The sequence below is a fragment of the Triticum aestivum genome, chromosome 4D, assembly GCF_018294505.1.
Source record: "Triticum aestivum cultivar Chinese Spring chromosome 4D, IWGSC CS RefSeq v2.1, whole genome shotgun sequence".
In the NCBI taxonomy this organism is placed as follows: domain Eukaryota; kingdom Viridiplantae; phylum Streptophyta; class Magnoliopsida; order Poales; family Poaceae; genus Triticum; species Triticum aestivum.
In genome coordinates, this window is record NC_057805.1 from 418,583,229 (window position 1) to 418,600,455 (window position 17,227).

The 17,227-nt window shown below is 50.6% G+C and overlaps 1 protein-coding gene across 1 annotated transcript; it reads right to left on the reverse strand.

Moving 5' to 3' along the window:
- Window positions 1-10,702: 10,702 nt before the first annotated feature.
- Window positions 10,703-15,239, reverse strand: LOC123098284 (probable leucine-rich repeat receptor-like protein kinase At2g33170). Its single transcript, XM_044520238.1, has 11 exons — window positions 14,934-15,239; window positions 14,074-14,221; window positions 13,264-13,335; window positions 12,536-12,607; window positions 12,232-12,303; window positions 12,014-12,157; window positions 11,816-11,896; window positions 11,646-11,717; window positions 11,434-11,505; window positions 11,254-11,325; window positions 10,703-11,145 (listed from the first exon to the last, which is right to left on the reverse strand). Exons 1-11 carry the CDS (start codon window positions 15,025-15,027, stop codon window positions 11,055-11,057), a joined length of 990 nt encoding a protein of 329 aa, XP_044376173.1. The 5' UTR covers window positions 15,028-15,239; the 3' UTR covers window positions 10,703-11,054.
- Window positions 15,240-17,227: the final 1,988 nt, after the last annotated feature.

Genomic DNA, 17,227 nt, shown 5'->3' on the forward strand with positions numbered 1-17,227 from the left:
TCTTCCTCTATCCAACAAGCTTGAGTTTGCTCAATTCGGAGCTCATATGCAGAAGTTATGGCAGTTTTGGTTTCCTAGCGGTAGTACCGCGGGCCGGAGCGGTAGTACCGCTTGGGTGCTACAAGCGGTAGTACCGCTCTAGAGCGGTAGTACCGCTCCTGAGCGGTAGTACCGCTGGTAGCCCCCAGCCGTAGTACCGTTGCGATCTCGTGCTAGTACCGCCTCGATTCGAGGGGTCTTTTTTCGTGTCGGGTTTTACGGTACTAGCCACGGCAGTGGGGGTCGTTGTACCGCTCGTATGCGGTAGTACCGCCTTGCCACCGCGGTAGTACCGCTCTGGGCCCATCGGCAGTACCGCGAGGGGGAGCGGTAGTACCGCTTATAGGGGCAAGCGGTAGTACCACTGGCCAAGCGGTAGTACCGCTCTCTGCGGGGCTGAAGTGGGGGTAACGGTTGGATTGTTCCCCCCACTATATAAGGGGGTCTTCTTCCCCATTCTACTTCATCTCTTGAGCTCGTGTTCTTCCCCCATTGTTGACCTTCTTCGAGCTTGCTAACTCTCAATCCCTCCATGGATTCTTGCTAGTTTTTGAGGGAAAAGAGAGAGGAGATCTAGATCCACATTTCCACCAATCACTTTCTCCTCTATGTGAGGGGAACCCCTTGGATCTAGATCTTGGAGTTCTTGGTGTTCTCCTTCTTGTTCTTCCTCTCTTTTTCCTCCCTAGCATTAGTTGCTTCAGTGGGATTTGAGAGAGAAGGACTTGGGCACTCCGTGTGCCCTTGCCATTGCATTTGGTGCATCGGTTTGAGTTCTCCACCGTGATACGTGGAAGTTACAAGTTGAGAAGCTTATTACTCTTGGGTGCTTGGTGCCCTTGAGCTTGTTCCTCTTGGGTGCTTGGGCGCCCTAGACGGTTGGTGGTGTTCGGAGCTCAATCATTGTGGTGTAAAGCTCCGGGCAAGCGTCGGGGTCTCCAATTAGGTTGTGGAGATCGCCCCGAGCAATTTGACGGGTTCCTGTGACCGCCCCCAAGGGTTGCCAAAGTGTACGGGTTCGGTGACCGCCCCCATGGGTTGCCAAAGTGTACGGGTTCGGTGACCGCCCCCAAGGGTTGCCATTTGTATGGGTTCGGTGACCGCCCTCAAGGGTCCCTTAGTGGAATCACGGCATCTTGCATTGTGCGAGGGCGTGAGGAGATTACGGTGGCCCTAGTGGCTTCTTGGGGAGCATTGTGCCTCCACACCGCTCCAAACGGAGATTAGCATCCGCAAGGGTGTGAACTTCGGGATACATCGTCTTCTTCGCGTGCCTCGGTTATCTCTTACCCGAGCCCTTTACTTATGCACTTTACCTTGTGATAGCCATATTGTTTCTTGTCATATATCTTGCTATCACCTAAGTAGTTTTTCTTGCTTAGCATAAGTTGTTGGTGCACATAGGTGAGCCTAGTTGTTGTAGGTTTTGTGCTTGACAAATTAACCGCTAGGTTTATTCCGCATTTGTTCAAGCCTCAACCGTAATTATTTTAAAGTGCCTATTCACCCCCCCCCCCTCTAGGCGACATTCACGATCTTTCACCGGGCATAGAGCAATTGGTCTGTATTGTGAAATTTTCTGCGGATTACGGACTTTCGGAATCAGTGTAATAGCTATGTCATTAAGTCCCAACGGTAGCTCACCACCGTTTAGAAATCCCAGTACTGCTTGGGCAATATCATCACCAAGGACGTCCCAATGTCGTTGGTAGAAGCCCGTCGTGAATCCGTCCACTCCAGGAGCCTTGGACGGTGCCATTTGGAAGAGCGCTTCCTTTACCTCGGTTGCCACATATTCCTTTTGCAAAGATTGATTCATTGCCTCTGACACTCGAGGTTGAACGCAGTCCAACAACTCCTCCATGGGCGCATAACCTTGAGAAAGATATAGCGCCTGGTAGAAGCCCATGATCTCCGCCTTCACCTCCGCTGGATCGGTACATACACGTCCAGGTAATCCTGTTGATGCGTTTTCTTTGTGCTGCCTGGGCTTGGAAATAACCGGTATTCCGGTCTCCTTCCCGTAGCCACGACACACGAGAACGTTGCTTGAGCCAGATTTCTTCTTGTCGCAAGGCCTCCCGCAACTGCTTTGCTACACTCGCTTCCTCCTCATTTGGGCCTCGACCCACTGAGCCGCTCCGTAGTCTGTCCAACCGGTGTTGGAGCCGGCGGACTTTCTTCTGCATATTCCAAAACTCACGTTGGCCCCAATCGCCCAACTGAGACTAAACCACGGTTAGAGCCTCAATCACACCTTGGAGACCCCTTTGGCCAGATCCCGTGCGCCACATCGCACGTACCACTCCATCGTACTCTAAATGGCTCTGCCATACATTTTCATACCGAAAAGAGCGCCGGGCTCGAGTCCAGCCGGTCGCCGCTGTCGCTTTAAGCTCAGCTAGTACATAACCGTGGTCCGATTCCACAATACTCAAGTGTTTTACACTTGAAAACTCAAACAGGTCAAGGAACAAAGAGTTGACCAGAGCACGGTCCAGTCTTGCCTTTACGTTCGCGTCCCCCTGCTGCCTGTTATCCCATGTGAAGGGGACACCCCGCCACCCCACATCAAGGAGTGCACAGTCTGCCGTAGCTTCCCGGAAAGCACACATTTGCCTCTCCGGTCTTGCGTTGGCTCCAAAATGCTCGTCCCCATGAAGCGTCTCATTAAAGTCACCCATACAAATCCATGCTTCATGTTGAACAGCAAACAAAGTACGTAAAAGCTGCCAGCTAAGATATCTATTGGCCACTCTGGGCTCACCGTAGAACCCGGTGAAGCGCCAACTCTTATTATCTTTCTCGACTTTGACGTCAATATGAGATAAACTGAAACTTTGCAGAGAAACCACAACCTCCTTTGTCCAAAAGAGACCGACTCCTCCACTCAACCCGTCACTATGGACAGCAAAACAGCCTGAAAAGCCCAGAGTAAACTTCAGATCTTCCACACACTTGCCCTTGATTTTGGTTTCCATGACAAACAGAAGGGCGGGAGCTTCTTGCTTCACAACTTTGCGAAGCTCTCGAACTGACCAAGGGTTCCCAAGCCCTCGGCAGTTCCAACTTAGAGCACTCATTGGCTCGGGCAGGGCTGTCCCGCAGCCGCTGCCGTTGATTCTGACGATGGTGGTGTTGGTCTCTTCTTCTTGGGTTCCCTCTCCTGGAAGGTGTCCCCTAGATCTCCAACTTGCTGCTCTGAGATGACCAAAGCCACCTGCTCAGTCTCCCCTCCGGTCTGCTTCTCCCCATGTTCAGTAATGGCCAATGGGGCCGAGACGACCTTGCGGTAGACTTTTGTGTTCTGAGGCCCGCCCTTGCGTTTAAATGGTGCATTGGCTTTGGCAGGAGAGGTGACCTCAGTACCCTTATTCTGCTTGGAGTTGGAAGGGCGTGATTCCCTTGTACTTGGTTGTGGATCACTTTTCTTCCTGAACGAAGACTCCCTAGAATTGGTTCTCTGCTTGTCCTCCAGCGCCCGTAGGCTGGGTTTGAAGGGCAGATCTCCCTTCTCATCCCTTGTTCCAGGTGTAGGGCAAAACAGATCCGAATGTCCCAAACGGCCGCAGGAGAAACAAAAGTGCGGGATGCACTCATACTCAATGGCATAGCAGTCAGTCTTGTTTCTCTTGGCTGATTCAATTAAGATCCATCTTCGAAGGGGCTTTGTCACGTTAATGGTGACCCGAGCTCTCAGGTAGCCCTCCACAGGATCGATCTGGACAGCAGAGGCTTGTGCATCTAACTGGCGTGCTATGGCCAAGCCCCTCGTCTCATTCTTCAGATTGTAGGGTAGGTTAGCAACCCGTACCCAAAACGGCAGCCGATCAAATTTCAGCTCCGATGGTTGCATGTGCTCTTGGAATTCCTCCAAGATTACCGCGTGCTTACTGATGTGCCAGGGAGATCCCTCCCACACACGGTCACGATCCCTCTTGGATTCAAAATCTGCTGCGAACATGTTCTCACCCAAAGGACGGATTACCAGGCCCCTAGGGTTTCCTCATGCTGGACGTAGGGCGTTGATTATCGTTTGGATGTGAAGGAGGTTGCGGTGGAGAACCTTGCCTGCCAGAAGCCACTTTGGTGCCACGCCGTCGTCAGTGTCGTCGATCACCAGAGGCGTTGCCTCTTCCTCGGAGATGTCGAGCTTTCCGAGCGCCTCCTCATCTGCGCTCCTTCCTTGAGTGCCTTGAGTGCCTTGGCCCGCTGCTGGACCCGCGCTATATTCTTCTCTTGAATTCCTTGCACGCGACGCGCGATCACACCACAGTAATCAACACAGCTCCATTTTTTTATTGTTCTTGTATGTATACGCGAACGCGACTATGCATGCATGCGACTTCTTCTCGTTGATTTTTTGGGGTCCCCTTTTGACGTCGGGTTGCGTGCCGGCCACGTGGTAGGTAGTGCCCCGATTTCCCCTTTTTCTTTTCGTCTGTGTAATGTGTATGTACTAGCCGTGTGAGAATGTCACGGTTGTTCATCCCTTTGCACCGACAGATCAATCGCGGCAAAGACCCTCGATGGCTGGAGCGGGTAAAAGGTTTTCTTATCCAGGTAAAAGGTTTTTTTATCCCACGCACCTCCTTCCCAAAAAAAGGTTTAAGGTTCCTCCGCCTCCCGTACGTCCGTCTCGTCTTCAATGATCTTAGTGTCTTGGGGCGTGATGGATTCCGGCCCTCGTCGGCGGGAGGTCTTCGTTTTTAGTTTTTTTTTTTTCAGTTTTGATAGGCCAACTTCAACGCACGACCCCAAACGAACACACAGATTATGTTCGTTTGGGTAGGTCAATGAGATCGTGTCCGGGCCTGTTCTGATATGCGGTGGCCGTGCGCCCAGCGCGCGGCCGCATCCTTTGGCCCCATCCTGTCCGCCTTCATTTTCAAACAACAACGTTCGAAATACCAAGCCCTAGTTCACACCGACAACAGAGCCAGCGGCCTACACGTCCTCGCCGGCAACACAGCCAGCGGCCTACATGTCCTCGCCGGCAACAGAGCCAGCGGCCGGCAACAGAGCCAGCCTACAGAAAGAATAGTTTGTCGCCGGCAACACAACCAGCGGCCGGCAACAGAGCCAGCCTACGGAAAGAATAGTTTGTCATCGTCTTCATGCCACGAGTCACCATGGTCGTAGTCCGCATGGTCGTGGGCCTCTTCATCCGCAACGTATTGGGCGCGGCCATCCTGACTTTGGGTCTCGTCGGGATCGTAGAAAATGCCATGCCCACCCTCGTAAATCACTTGCTCCATCAACTGGTTGTAGAAGGGGTCGTCGACCGTTGGCGTTGGTGTTGCCATTTCGTCGAACAAGACGCGGGGCGACGACATGCTGCCCGTAAATGGTGGTCGTGCTTGCTTTCTTTGCATCTCCACGAACGGGCGGCCGTCGCTGCTGGACCCGGGCATGACGTTGAGGTCGATGATGGCCGAGGGGCGCGGGGTGGATGACACGATCACGCAAACGTCCGACGAGCCCGAAAAAGGGTGTGGCCATCGTGCCTTGGCGGGAGAAAGCCGCGCGACATAGGCGTGGTCCGCGACGTCGGCGATGAGCAATGCTGAGGCCTGGCGATCAACGAGCCTGTGCTCGCCGGGCCGGCGGCCGCACCAGAGAACCCCGCCGGACGGCAAATGCCAAGCATGAGGAGGGTGTGCGCTTTGTTGACGATGGCATCCTTCTCGTCGACCTCGGCCTTGCGCCGCGCGGCCTCCACCGCATCGCGCTCAGTGGCGAACTTGGCCGCGGCGGTCTTGCCCTTGACGGCCGCCCTCTGGTTCCTCCTCTTCGCCGATTCCGTGTCCAACTTGGCGAGCTCCTCCGGCGTGCACTCCTACCGCGGCTTCCTTGCACCCTTGGCCGCCTTCTTCTTCACCTTTGCGGGCGGGTCAACGGCCAGGCCGTCGGAATTCGGCGGGGCGTCGGCCATGGATGGGAGAGGGGGGCGTGGGAGGGTTTGGGGGAAATGGCGCCAAATGGGGGCGTGGGGGGTTTTGCTTGTGCAACTGACGGGCGGACCAGGGGAGGACACGCGCGCGCGTCCCGCACGTCCGTGCGATGTCCGTTTCGCCCCAAATGTGGTGCAAAGTTGGGCCGGGGATGGGTCGAAAGCGGACAGAAACGGACAAAAGTCCGTTTGCGCCCGCACGATGGGCCGTTTGGTTTGTCCGTTTTGCCCCAAACGGACGCATCCAGACAGGATGGGGTCGCGCGCTGGAGTTGGCCTTAGGGCTTGTGTCCTGCTCAGGAAGGCGACGGCGACGACTTTCTTAAGATGGAATAAAGTTTCCCCCGCCTAGGCACCATCCCGATGGTGCGTCTAGCATTGTCGGTGTCGACGTGGGTGTGTGGATGTGTGTCTCCAGTGGATCCGTTTTTGATGAATTTGATTGGATCTGGTCATCGTTTGTCTACGTTCGTGTGTCTTCAGCTTGGATCCTTCCGATCTACGATACTCTTCATCTTGGTCCTACGGTGCCTTAGCACGATAACTTCGCGTCTGTCTACTATAGCATGTTTTGCGCGGCTCTGGCGAGGGAGGGGCGATGACGGTGACACACCTTGGGCTCGCTTCGGTGCTTGCAGTCGTCGCTAGGTGGAGTAAGTATCTGAATGTAATTTTTATTATTTCTGGTTTTCGTTGTACTTCTGTGATTGAAGATGAATAGATTGGAAATTTTCACGCTAAAAAAAAGAGGTGTTTTGTTTTTTTTCATTCTCAAACATGGAAATTTTATCTTCGCTTGGGAAAAGATGAATAAGAAATATCAAAACTATTACCTGGTGAGTGCAAGAAAATATTCTCATCATAGTAGTATTATATAATTTCGAAGATCGGTGTTGCAGTTGGTGCCCACATAAACATGCCTTGCATGTCTACTATTACATCTATTAATTATAATAGTACTAGCACTAGCTAGCTCTCTCCCGACGAAGTCCATATACGTGCAGGTTGATGTGGTCTCTGCTCTACTGACCTCTCCCAATGTTGCATTGCATTGTGTACTAATGCGACTAGTGGTGCAGTGGTGCTAGGTATGCTCCTTGCTTTCAGAGTTTCAGTGCACATGTATTTTATTTTCCCAAGAAGAAGCTTTTTGAGATTTCTCGTTGATATAGCTTTCTTTCTGGCCGATCGAACAACTCCACAACCCCTACCAAAACCTCACGGACAAAAAGGAGTGAGAAATTGGGTGGTGCGGATAGAGCAAAATGTCAATCATTTGTCCTGCCCAGAGCAATATCCAAACGAGCAGAATCAAACCACGACTCACAACGTTGGACCACCCCCGCCCCCATGGGTACGGTTCGGTGGTGCCCTGCCCTCTGTGTTTTCTTAACACTACTGTAGTTCGGTGGCGCCTCGATCTGGTTGTGTTTGGTTGGTGTCTTGGTGCTATAATAAAACATAAAACAACGAACAAAAATGCAAAGCTGAGGTGCTCCAGCCGTCCAGGTGACCCCATCGGCCAGGTAGTACGTAGCTTGGCCCGTGTGCATACTGATTGATCCGCCGCAGAGGGTGAAATTAGGTGAAAAATATATAAACGGTAGGTCCATCGAGCCATACAGCAGTATTTTATTCACATGTTTTTCGTGGAGGAACTACTAGTACTAGGGAAGATGGCTGTCAGCACAAAACATATCTTTGATAGAGGGAGTACATCAACCTCTGTGTGCTTGGGAGTTTAATAAGATGGCAGCTGATAGCTGCAACGGAAAACAAAGAAGCATATGAGCAGCAGACAACATCGGCGGAGCGTCGTGCACCCACCAGCGGTGTCGGTCGGCAGACCTAAGAGCAACTCCAACGCACGGCCCGGGCATAGATTTTGTCCGCTTTTTGTCCGTTTGAATCTTCTGTCTACCAAGCGGACATGGGCGGACACTGCGGATATCCAACACAAGAACCTAAAAGCGGATAGAGCGGACACTGCGGGCATCCATCTGCCGCCCCTCCTCTCCCCCTCGCGCCGTCGGGCACCGCCGCGCCCCCTCGCGCCGTTGGGCCCCGCCGCTCCTCCACGCAGCCGTCTCGCTGTCGTCCGCCGCGGCGCCGCCCCTGACCCGGACTTTGCGGTCGTGCTGTCCCGCGCCTCCTCCTCGTCGCCCCGCTCGACCATCTCCTGCCCGCAGGGTGCGGCGCGCGCGAGCGGCGCACGGGCAGAGCAACGGCTGCGGAGGCGAGCTGCGGGGCACGCGGCGGGCGGAGCGAGGTGGCGCGGCTCACGGTGACGCGCGCGGGGAGGCTTGGCAAGGCCTGCGGCAAGCGACCGGCGCACGGGTGGCGGGGCGAGGTGGCACGACGAGTGGGCTGAGGTGCTCGGGGGGCTCTTCGGTGAGCGTGGCAGCCGCCTGCGCATGTGGTCTCGCCGGTGGCCTCGCTCCTCCTCGTGGGGGTGGGTGGAGCTAGACGCCAGCTCGTGGTTAGTCACTGCTAGGTGGGACCAGGGGCGGACACGAGCGGACGACAGCGGTCGACGAGAGCGTACGCTGCTGTCCGCTTCGTATCCATTTGTTCCCAGATTTGGGTCAAGTTTGGGTCGGGGACGGACAACAGGCGGACACGAACGTCCATTTGGGTTGTCCGGTTGGGTGAAGTTTTGTGTCCGGATGATCTAAACGGACAAAATGGGGCTCTGCCTTGGAGTTGCTCTAACCCTTCTCCAACGCTAGGTGCCCGGCCGTGTACTGCTACTACCTCCCTTTTTAAAATGAGTGTGGTTAGATTTTAGTTGACTGAAACTTAATCAAGGCTTAATTAAGTGACATAACATGTAGAAAGCAAAAGGAAACTATTATTATTTTTTTGCATAAATCTTCATGTAAGAATATCGTATCGATTGAGACTTAATGAAGTTCAGTCGACTGAGATTTAGCAACACCGTTTCTAAATACAAGTCATTTTAGAGATTTTTCTAGGGATTACGTATGTGTGTATATAGACATACTTCCTCCGTAAAGAAATATAAGAGCGTTTAGATCACTATACTGTATTTTAGAGTGTAGATTCATTTATTTTGCTTCGTTTTTAGTTCATATAAAATCCCTAAAAGAGCTTATATTTAGCAAGGGGGGGAGGGAGTACCTGTTTCCAACGCATGGAAAGGAGAATTCCATGACCTCTGCAGATCGCATGTGACGCACGCATCGTCGCATGCATGATCACACGCACCCCTTCCCTGTCGCTCTCGGCCATTAGAAAAGAAGATTTTGCACGCATTGACCTTAGTGACATTGTTAAGACTTGAGAGCACCTGCTGGCCTGATTGATGCTGTAAAGTTGCAACCTGCAGGTTTAACGAAGCAACCAGTGGTGCAGTAATGCATCACATGTCTGGGTATCACATCGCATTCACAAGCCCAAGTCATCACAAACTGCAGCGTATCCACTGTGATCTGAGCCCGACATCGGTTATTCTTATTCAATATTTTTTGGAAAAAAGGTTCATATATTTGATCATGATTAACTGGAGCGTCTGCCTGGTAATTGCCCGGGACACCTGCCTACAGCTCTCACTGATGATGAGGCATCTCTTCTGGTCCAGCACAGCAAAAGACAGCACAGGTTTTGGAACAGGAAAACAGCACAAAGGGAGGACCAAAGGAGGCCGAGGACCATGTGGCGTGGACAGTGACACTTATGTGGGAGGGAGACAAAAAAAGCTTGAGCGGACTGTTCGCTCACCCATGGCAAACAGATCAAGGGCGCCGGTAGTCTCGCTCTCGCACATCCATGGCCAGTGCAGGACGAGAACCTCTCATGTGGGAAGCCACTGTTGGACATATGGACAGCCATGTACGGAGTAAATGTCACCCTGGCAACAGCAACCAGGACAGGGATTGGCCTAACCCGCCTCGTCGTTTTTCCCTTTGAGATGATCATAACCGCCTGGCGACAGCATGATCCTTGAGACTGAATCATGCTACAAGGAACAGAGATACCAACAGCCGTATACCATACACGGACCACCAACACCAGCAAAGGTATCATGGACGTTAAGGTCATGAAAGTATATAAAACGGAGCAGGATGGGGAATGCATGTGCGCTTGACAGTATGTATGTATGCATTCCTTGCCGCAGCCGCTCATCCAATCAGACTGTTGGCAGCGCATAGTCATGTGTCTCCTGGCAATGAAAGCCTGCAGAGCAGCGTCCTGGTTCTCAGCTCAGTTCGTCTCTTTTTCTCACCTGCACCATCGCCATCTTCCTGATTGATGCAGCCTGTAAATTGTGTCATCATGGTATGAAGATTGATAGTATATGGTGCCCCTTCATCTGGGGCAGGTCTTACGGCCAGCCTGTTCTTGGCATGTTCTTGCTCCCACTTTTCCCCCGGTTTCGAGCGTGCATTCATGTCCTCGGAGTTTGCTTCCAAAAGTCCAGATCATGTCCAGTGGAGCGAGCCAAGGGAAATGTCGTTGGCCACACACACAAACACCGGCCGGCCACACCATCCATGGCTGTCGGTGCCATGCAGCTGGCGACGCATCTGATTCTCAAGGAGGACGCCTCTCCGTCGTAGATACAGGAAAAAGCAGCACAGCCTGTACACTATTCCGTGACAGGATCGTAATTCTGGCTCTGGATTTCACCGATTTTCATATTTTATGCAGGTGCCTTTGTACGCGTAAACTTATCATTAAACAGCGCAGTGAGAAACATGGTCGACGTAATACTACTTAGTATACATATACATCATCATACGGTTTGTCTAATTCACATCTAGATGTTTTTTAAGGATGTCACATCTAAGCTCCCACAAATATATAATGCAGCAACAAGAAACAAAAAAAACTTGGACAAAAAAAAATAGACCACAACCAGAATGAAAATCAGCTTAGATGTGACATAACTATGTCACATCTAGATGTGTCCTAGACAGACTTGTAAGTATAAGTACGTCCTAAAATACCGCGTGCGTTTCGCAACTGCGTCGTGTGGAGATGTAGAAAGGTGGCTGCTGTCGTGCAGAATAAACAGCAGGCCCACACTTCATGAGCCTGGTTAGACCGTGAGGTCGGCCTCGGGTAACTCGAGCACCTTGTGCATTCCTTTTGATCTGCTTCCTGGCCTAAACTGGTTCCCCTCAATGTACCTGCAGCAATACATGTGCACCTCAGCAATTGCGCACGTAGAATAATTCTATTCGATAGTATGAAAGGAATTTGTTTGAGAAAAAGTTGAGATTCTAAAGCCAACGTACAGCTCCTTCAGAAATGGATGCTTGTATAACCCTTCAGGAATCCTTCCAATGAAGTTGTTACTGTCCAAATACCTGCCAAAAATCATAGCGGTTGAGAACGCCAGAACCAGATGAAAGAGGAAGATTCACATCGATCAAACACTAGACAGAATTTTAGAAAGTTTAAGCAGCAGGGCTCACAAATATGTCAATCTTGGGATCTGAACTAGCTTTGGCGATATCGATCCAATCAGCCTATTATTGGACAAGTGCCTGCATAACACACAAGGATAATCAGGTGATTCTGATTCTCCCTTCTTTTTTTGCGTGATATCTTCCCAATGGGAAAAGAAAACTGGAGTTTATGATGGTGTCTTGGTACAGCGTTGACTTTAACTTGTGAAAAAACTTACAAGATCTCAAGGTTGGTCAAATTCGCAATCTGATCTGGCACCACTCCAGCCAATTGATTATTGTTAATGTATCTGCAGAGCACAATGTAGCAGTCAGCCTACTAGCTTAGGAAGACAGCATCCTCCAGTCAGGAGAGAACAAATCGGTAGCTTCTAAAATTTCTGCTTACAGGTTTCTCAAGGAGGGGAAACCATTCTCAATGCTGAAGACTTCCCTCAGAGTGCCTATCAAGTGGTTGCCACCAACATCACTGCAAAAGGAGAGGGTTTATAATTCATCATATGCTGCAGAGAAAGGACTTAATATTTGCTAGTACAGATATTTTTTCATGTGAACTTGAGAGAAAGAAGCTGGGATGGAAGTTTACAGGTGACGAAGATTTTTGAGAGTCCCAAGCTCAGGGAGGATTCGCCCAGTAAAGCGGTTCTCATGAAGATAAAGATAGCGTAGTTCTGGTAGGTTTGCAAGCTCCACAGGGATTTCACCTTTGAAGTTATTGAAGCTCAAATACCTGAACAGTAGTAGTAGTCAGAGGCACAGAAACTGAGACGTATTTAATCCAGTTCATTCCAAAACTGAACTTACAAGTGTGTAAGTTTCTTTAGGTCACCAATTTCGGGCGGGAGCACATCTTGAAGCTTATTCCACCTCAGGTTCCTAAAAGTATGAACGAAATTGCTTAGCTGAAGAACAACTGTATTCAAAATAGGCAGCTCTGAAATCTGAACCATAATGCCAACAAAATAATTATGATTCAATACAGCATTATCCAGGGACACTGGAAGAATACAGAAACTGAGAGGAATGTTTTGTACAGCGAGAACTAAAACAATTCGCCAAACTAGCATCCAAATGTACCTCGGTAAACACAAAGACATTCCATACTTACAATATCTTGAGGTGTCTCAGCCGTCCGATCTGTGGAGGAATTGGCCCCGTCAACTTATTATTGTGGAGATCCCTATAGTTACAAAAATTCAACTGTTCTCAGTTCAAGGATGTGTTAAAGATGAGGTAACATAGGTCAAAATTACAAAGATGTTTAGTTCAGCCTTTAGTCTGATAAAATAACCACGTCTAGTCTCTGATAAAATAACCAACTTTAGTCTCAAATATAGTTTTTTGGGGAAAAAGATACTTCTACAATGTATAAATGGAATAAACACTTGGTACACAGAAAAGTGTAACTCAGCCACAATAAAAAGCTGATGTTAAGTTAGGTAATGTTTTCAGAATACGCTAGTTCCTAAATTCTGGCTAATGATCTACGTAAATTCAGAAACCATGACATATTACATAAACAGAAACATAAACTTTCACAATAATATATACATCTGCATGGATGTCTTGCCATGCATGTACTTGTGCTGATGGAGTGATGGTTATGCTAAAACACTACAAACTTGACATTAAGAAATCCATCACTTCAATCATGCCGACAGGTTATCGCTATGTGCATCACGACACTTATACAGAAGACAGAGTAGCGGTGAACAGGAAAAAGTTCTTGTTACACTTAGTAGATACAAAAATGCCAACAGTTCATTGTCACACGCATCAAGATGCATACACAGAACAGGAGAATAAAAGCAGTGGTAACAAGGAAAAAGTCCTTACAGTTTTTTTAAATCCAGCAGGTTTGTTACCGCTGTAGGGAATGGACCAACTATTGATACAGCATAGACTTCCCTGAAATAAGGTAAAGTGGTATAATATGGTCGCTCTAACTTGAACAGTACACAAAAGCTTCAGACAAAGTGCATGATTGTGCAATTAATAAAGTTAACATCCATATGCAACATGCATCGATTGGTCAAAGATTATGTTATGCTAAAAATCTTATTTATTCAATTATCTCGAACATAGGAATGGCGAATTTACCATACAAGAAAAGTACACCACTTTCCCTTTAACTGGTACCAGAATAGTTTAAAAATACTACTGTCAGAGTAGGTTTGAAGTACAAGGCAAGATACATGGCATGACCGCATGATTTATTAGTTTTTCCTAGTCCTGGTCATGGTCTATAGTTGAAATGTACAAGAACGAATGGTTGTCTGCAGTTCTTCAGGTTGAGATTGCATCTTGAAGATTTCATGGTTTATAGTTGGAACGTACAAGAATGAATGGTTGACTGCAGTTCTTCAGGCTGACATTGCATCTTAAAGATTTCAAGCAAGAAAGTTGTTCAAGGAATGACTTTTCTGTAGCTTGACATATCTCAGGTAGTTACAAGGCTACACCATGGATGGATTACAAGTATGAATTGAGTTTCTGTATGCAAAGGAGCGTACTAAACTAAATATGTAACGACAGTTTCATATCCTTTTACATGAAAATGCTAGTCACTGTAAAATATCCTTCAAAATTTTATATATGCCAACATAAAAAGAGAGAGTAAAGTCAAGAAATGAAGACATGTCTTACAGTTCGGTGACAACTCTGTAATCCCCTTGCTGAGTACATGTCACACCGGACCAGGGGGGAAGGTCACCATGCCCACAAGGGTCATCGCCGACCCATGAGTAGACAACTCTCCATCCTAGTGAAGCCTTGATCTCATTCAACGCTTTCACTGCAGCACAAACACAAGTTCAGTTCGGACAGTCGCCGAGCAACTACTGAACGGTCACCGTAAGTTTCTAATTCTGCATAATGTCTATGCCTCTATTAACAGACAAATTTCTCCTGCTATCAAGCACCAAGTAATATCTTATGCAACCAGGGAAAATGATACATACTACACCAGATAGCGCATCGTAAAGTAGGCAGCGTACCGGGCCTTCATTCAGCTACAACTGAATCATGAAGTCCAGGCCAATTATCGCTTGGCACCAGGTGAGCCCCCGATTTGTGTTAGTTAACATATGACATCGCCAGCTCATTTTCTTTCAGAGATCATGCATCACTGGCACAGAAACTTAAGTGCCATGAGCACCAATTATCTAAAGCACGGCGAATTTAACCACCTAATAATGAGATAAACAAGGATAGATCCTACTGTCACGCTAAGTGTCCAGGCAGGGTCTCAGCTTCACAGATGCTGAAACTAACCTACAACCGTCAGTGCCAGGGAGCCAAATTCGGCAACCTAACAAGCGGACGCCCAATTCAGCACCTCTAACGAACCAGCAGGGGAATGCAGCGTCCTACGCGCGAGGCTGGGTCAGATCTTCCCCCAGCAAACAGCTAGTACAGAGCCCATCTCGCTGTAATCGCATCAAGGGGCCTGCCGGGAGGGATCGATTCGCTCGAACGAGGGGGGCGGAAGAGGAACGAGCAAGTACCGTCTCTCTTCACCGTCTTGCCCCGCGCGGCGCCGGCGAGGAGGAGGAGGGAGAGGAGGGGCGGCAAGAGGCGGGCGAACGACGCCGCGGCCATGGGTGGGTTGAAGTGGGGCAGGCTCGCTAGCGGTGGGTGTGGGGCGCGCGGCGGGAGACCATATGAGAAGGAAGAGGGAGGTGGCGCCGCGCCGGTGTGGGGAGTGACTAGTGAGAGAGTGGGCAGGCCAGCACTAGCTAGCTCACGGTCCCTCCCGCGGTGTGGACAGTCCCACGGCCGCTCTCGCACTCGGAGAGCTCGCCGCCGCGTCGGTGGGTTCGGTCGGGTTGGCCGTGCCTGGGTTGGGTTGGGTTGGGTCGGGTCGCACCAAGCGAGCGACCGGTGATGCACGGTTAATTTGGCCACGTTCCACTGCTAAAACAAGCATTCTTTTCGTTTAAAAAAGACAAAAAAAATGCCGACTGATGTTTTTTTTCTTTTGAGAAAAGGATCAGGTCTATTATGAAAATCACCGGAATTACAAAGCATCTCAAACATAACAAACAACGCATCGAGATTTCGAGATCACCGAATGGACACTATTGCCGCCAGAACAAGCCGTCGACGCGCCGCTGTCGCCGCTCCCTTATCGGAGCCGGCTTGAACTTGATGATGACATCCGGAAAGTCTTCGTGCACGTGTCCCTAAGGACCGGCGCCCTGAAATCGCAGTCGTCGCTGTTGAACCCTGCATGGATTTGAAGCACCTAACACTAAATCTTGCCACATGTCAAAAACCCATAACCTCACCGCCCCCAAGGAGACGGTAGGAATCTATGCCGGAGCTCCGTCGACTACGTCCAGGCGGACGAACTCGAGGAGGGTTGGAGCCCGAAAGACAATCTCGAAGAAGAAGCGTCGCCATCCCCCCGAGCGACGCACCTACGATGACTTAAACAATCCTAACATAAACAAATAACCGAAGCGAATGCACCGAGATTTCCCTCCCAGCCACTGGCCACCGGAGCCGCAGGCAGAGGGAAGACGAATCCACCGGCTCGTCGATGAAGCATGGAGGGTAGAGTTTGCCCTAACCGTCTAGAGTTAGAGAAACTCTAGCATACCACGTATATCTCGCCAACCCGCATAATTCATGCGAGTATAGGGGCTCGACCCAATTTTCTGGCCAGAACAGAGCCCGTATACTCGTCTGACTTGTAAAAATTTTTACCGCGGCCCGCAAACCACCCCCCCGAAGCAGTATATCTACGGGTTTGCGGGGCAGATACGGGTCGAAACGCTATACCCCCGCCGCCGCGTTTCACCGCGATTCCTCACTTTCTTCCCCGCATTTCTCGCCGTCGGTGTGCCCCCTTCCGCCTCGAAATGCCATGTGGGGCTGTATGTAGAACTCCGGCGGTAGCTCCGGCGGCAGCGGCGGCCCCGAGCGCGAACGGTGTGTCCGCGCGGACGGCGCGAGGAAGTGCATGACGAGGAAGTGGACGAACCAGGGCCTCGAGCCGCCGTCAAGGCTCCTCTGTCGCGAGACAGAGGAGTATGACCGCCGGCACGAGCTCCTCCGGTCTCCCTCCTCGGCCGCGGGCCCTTCCTCCGGCGCGACGCTTCTCCCCGTGAAGAGGGAGTGGTTGGAGGAGCCGGAGGACCGCGAGATCGTCGCCGTCAAGCAGGAGCCGGAGGATATCGAGCGCTGAGGCGTCGTAGGGCCAGAAGATTTCGTGGCCGATGTCGACGCGGTCGCGACCGCCATTGCCGAACGGAGCTTGCGCGAGGAGGCGGAGCGTCGTCGCCATGATGAGGAGCTGGAAGACCTCCTGCTCCAGCAGGCCGTCGCGGCCAACCTTGCCGCGAAGGACAAGGACGACGAGTGGCGGCGTATCCGCGAGGAGCAGAGACAGAAGTTCATTGATATCGTCAGCTCCGACGAGGAGGACCGAGCTCCTCCACCGCGCCATCCTCGGCCGCGAGCTCGTCCATTTTGGTACATCGACCTCGGCCTCGCCGCCGCGAGACCCCCCACCCCCCTCTAGTAGTAGTGGTAGAATGTAGTATGTATGATCATGTGGTATGTGATGAACTAGTGTATGATCACGTAGTATGCGATGAACTAGTGTGGTTACAATTTCTCCCGCAAAAGTTTTTTTCTTCAAATTATATAGTTTCATATACGGGGTCTACTCTGCCGCGCACGATTTCGACCCGCAAAACAGTTCTACGTCGAACTGTAAACGCCATATGCGGGTCGGCATTATACGGGTCTGCTAGAGTTGCTCTTAGGGAGGAAAGCGAGAGGAAGTCTTTCA

What these genes read in the sequence shown, in the direction of transcription:
- LOC123098284 (XM_044520238.1), bottom strand. Translation starts at nt 15,027, where the DNA reads ATGGCCGCGGCGTCGTTCGCCCGCCTCTTGCCGCCCCTCCTCTCCCTC. An exon ending in TACAGAGTTGTCACCGAACT is followed by an intron (nt 13,336 to 14,073) that starts GTAAGACATGTC and finishes ACCTTATTTCAG; the next exon opens with GGAAGTCTATGCTGTATCAA. An exon ending in CTAAAGAAACTTACACACTT is followed by an intron (nt 12,158 to 12,231) that starts GTAAGTTCAGTT and finishes ACTACTGTTCAG; the next exon opens with GTATTTGAGCTTCAATAACT.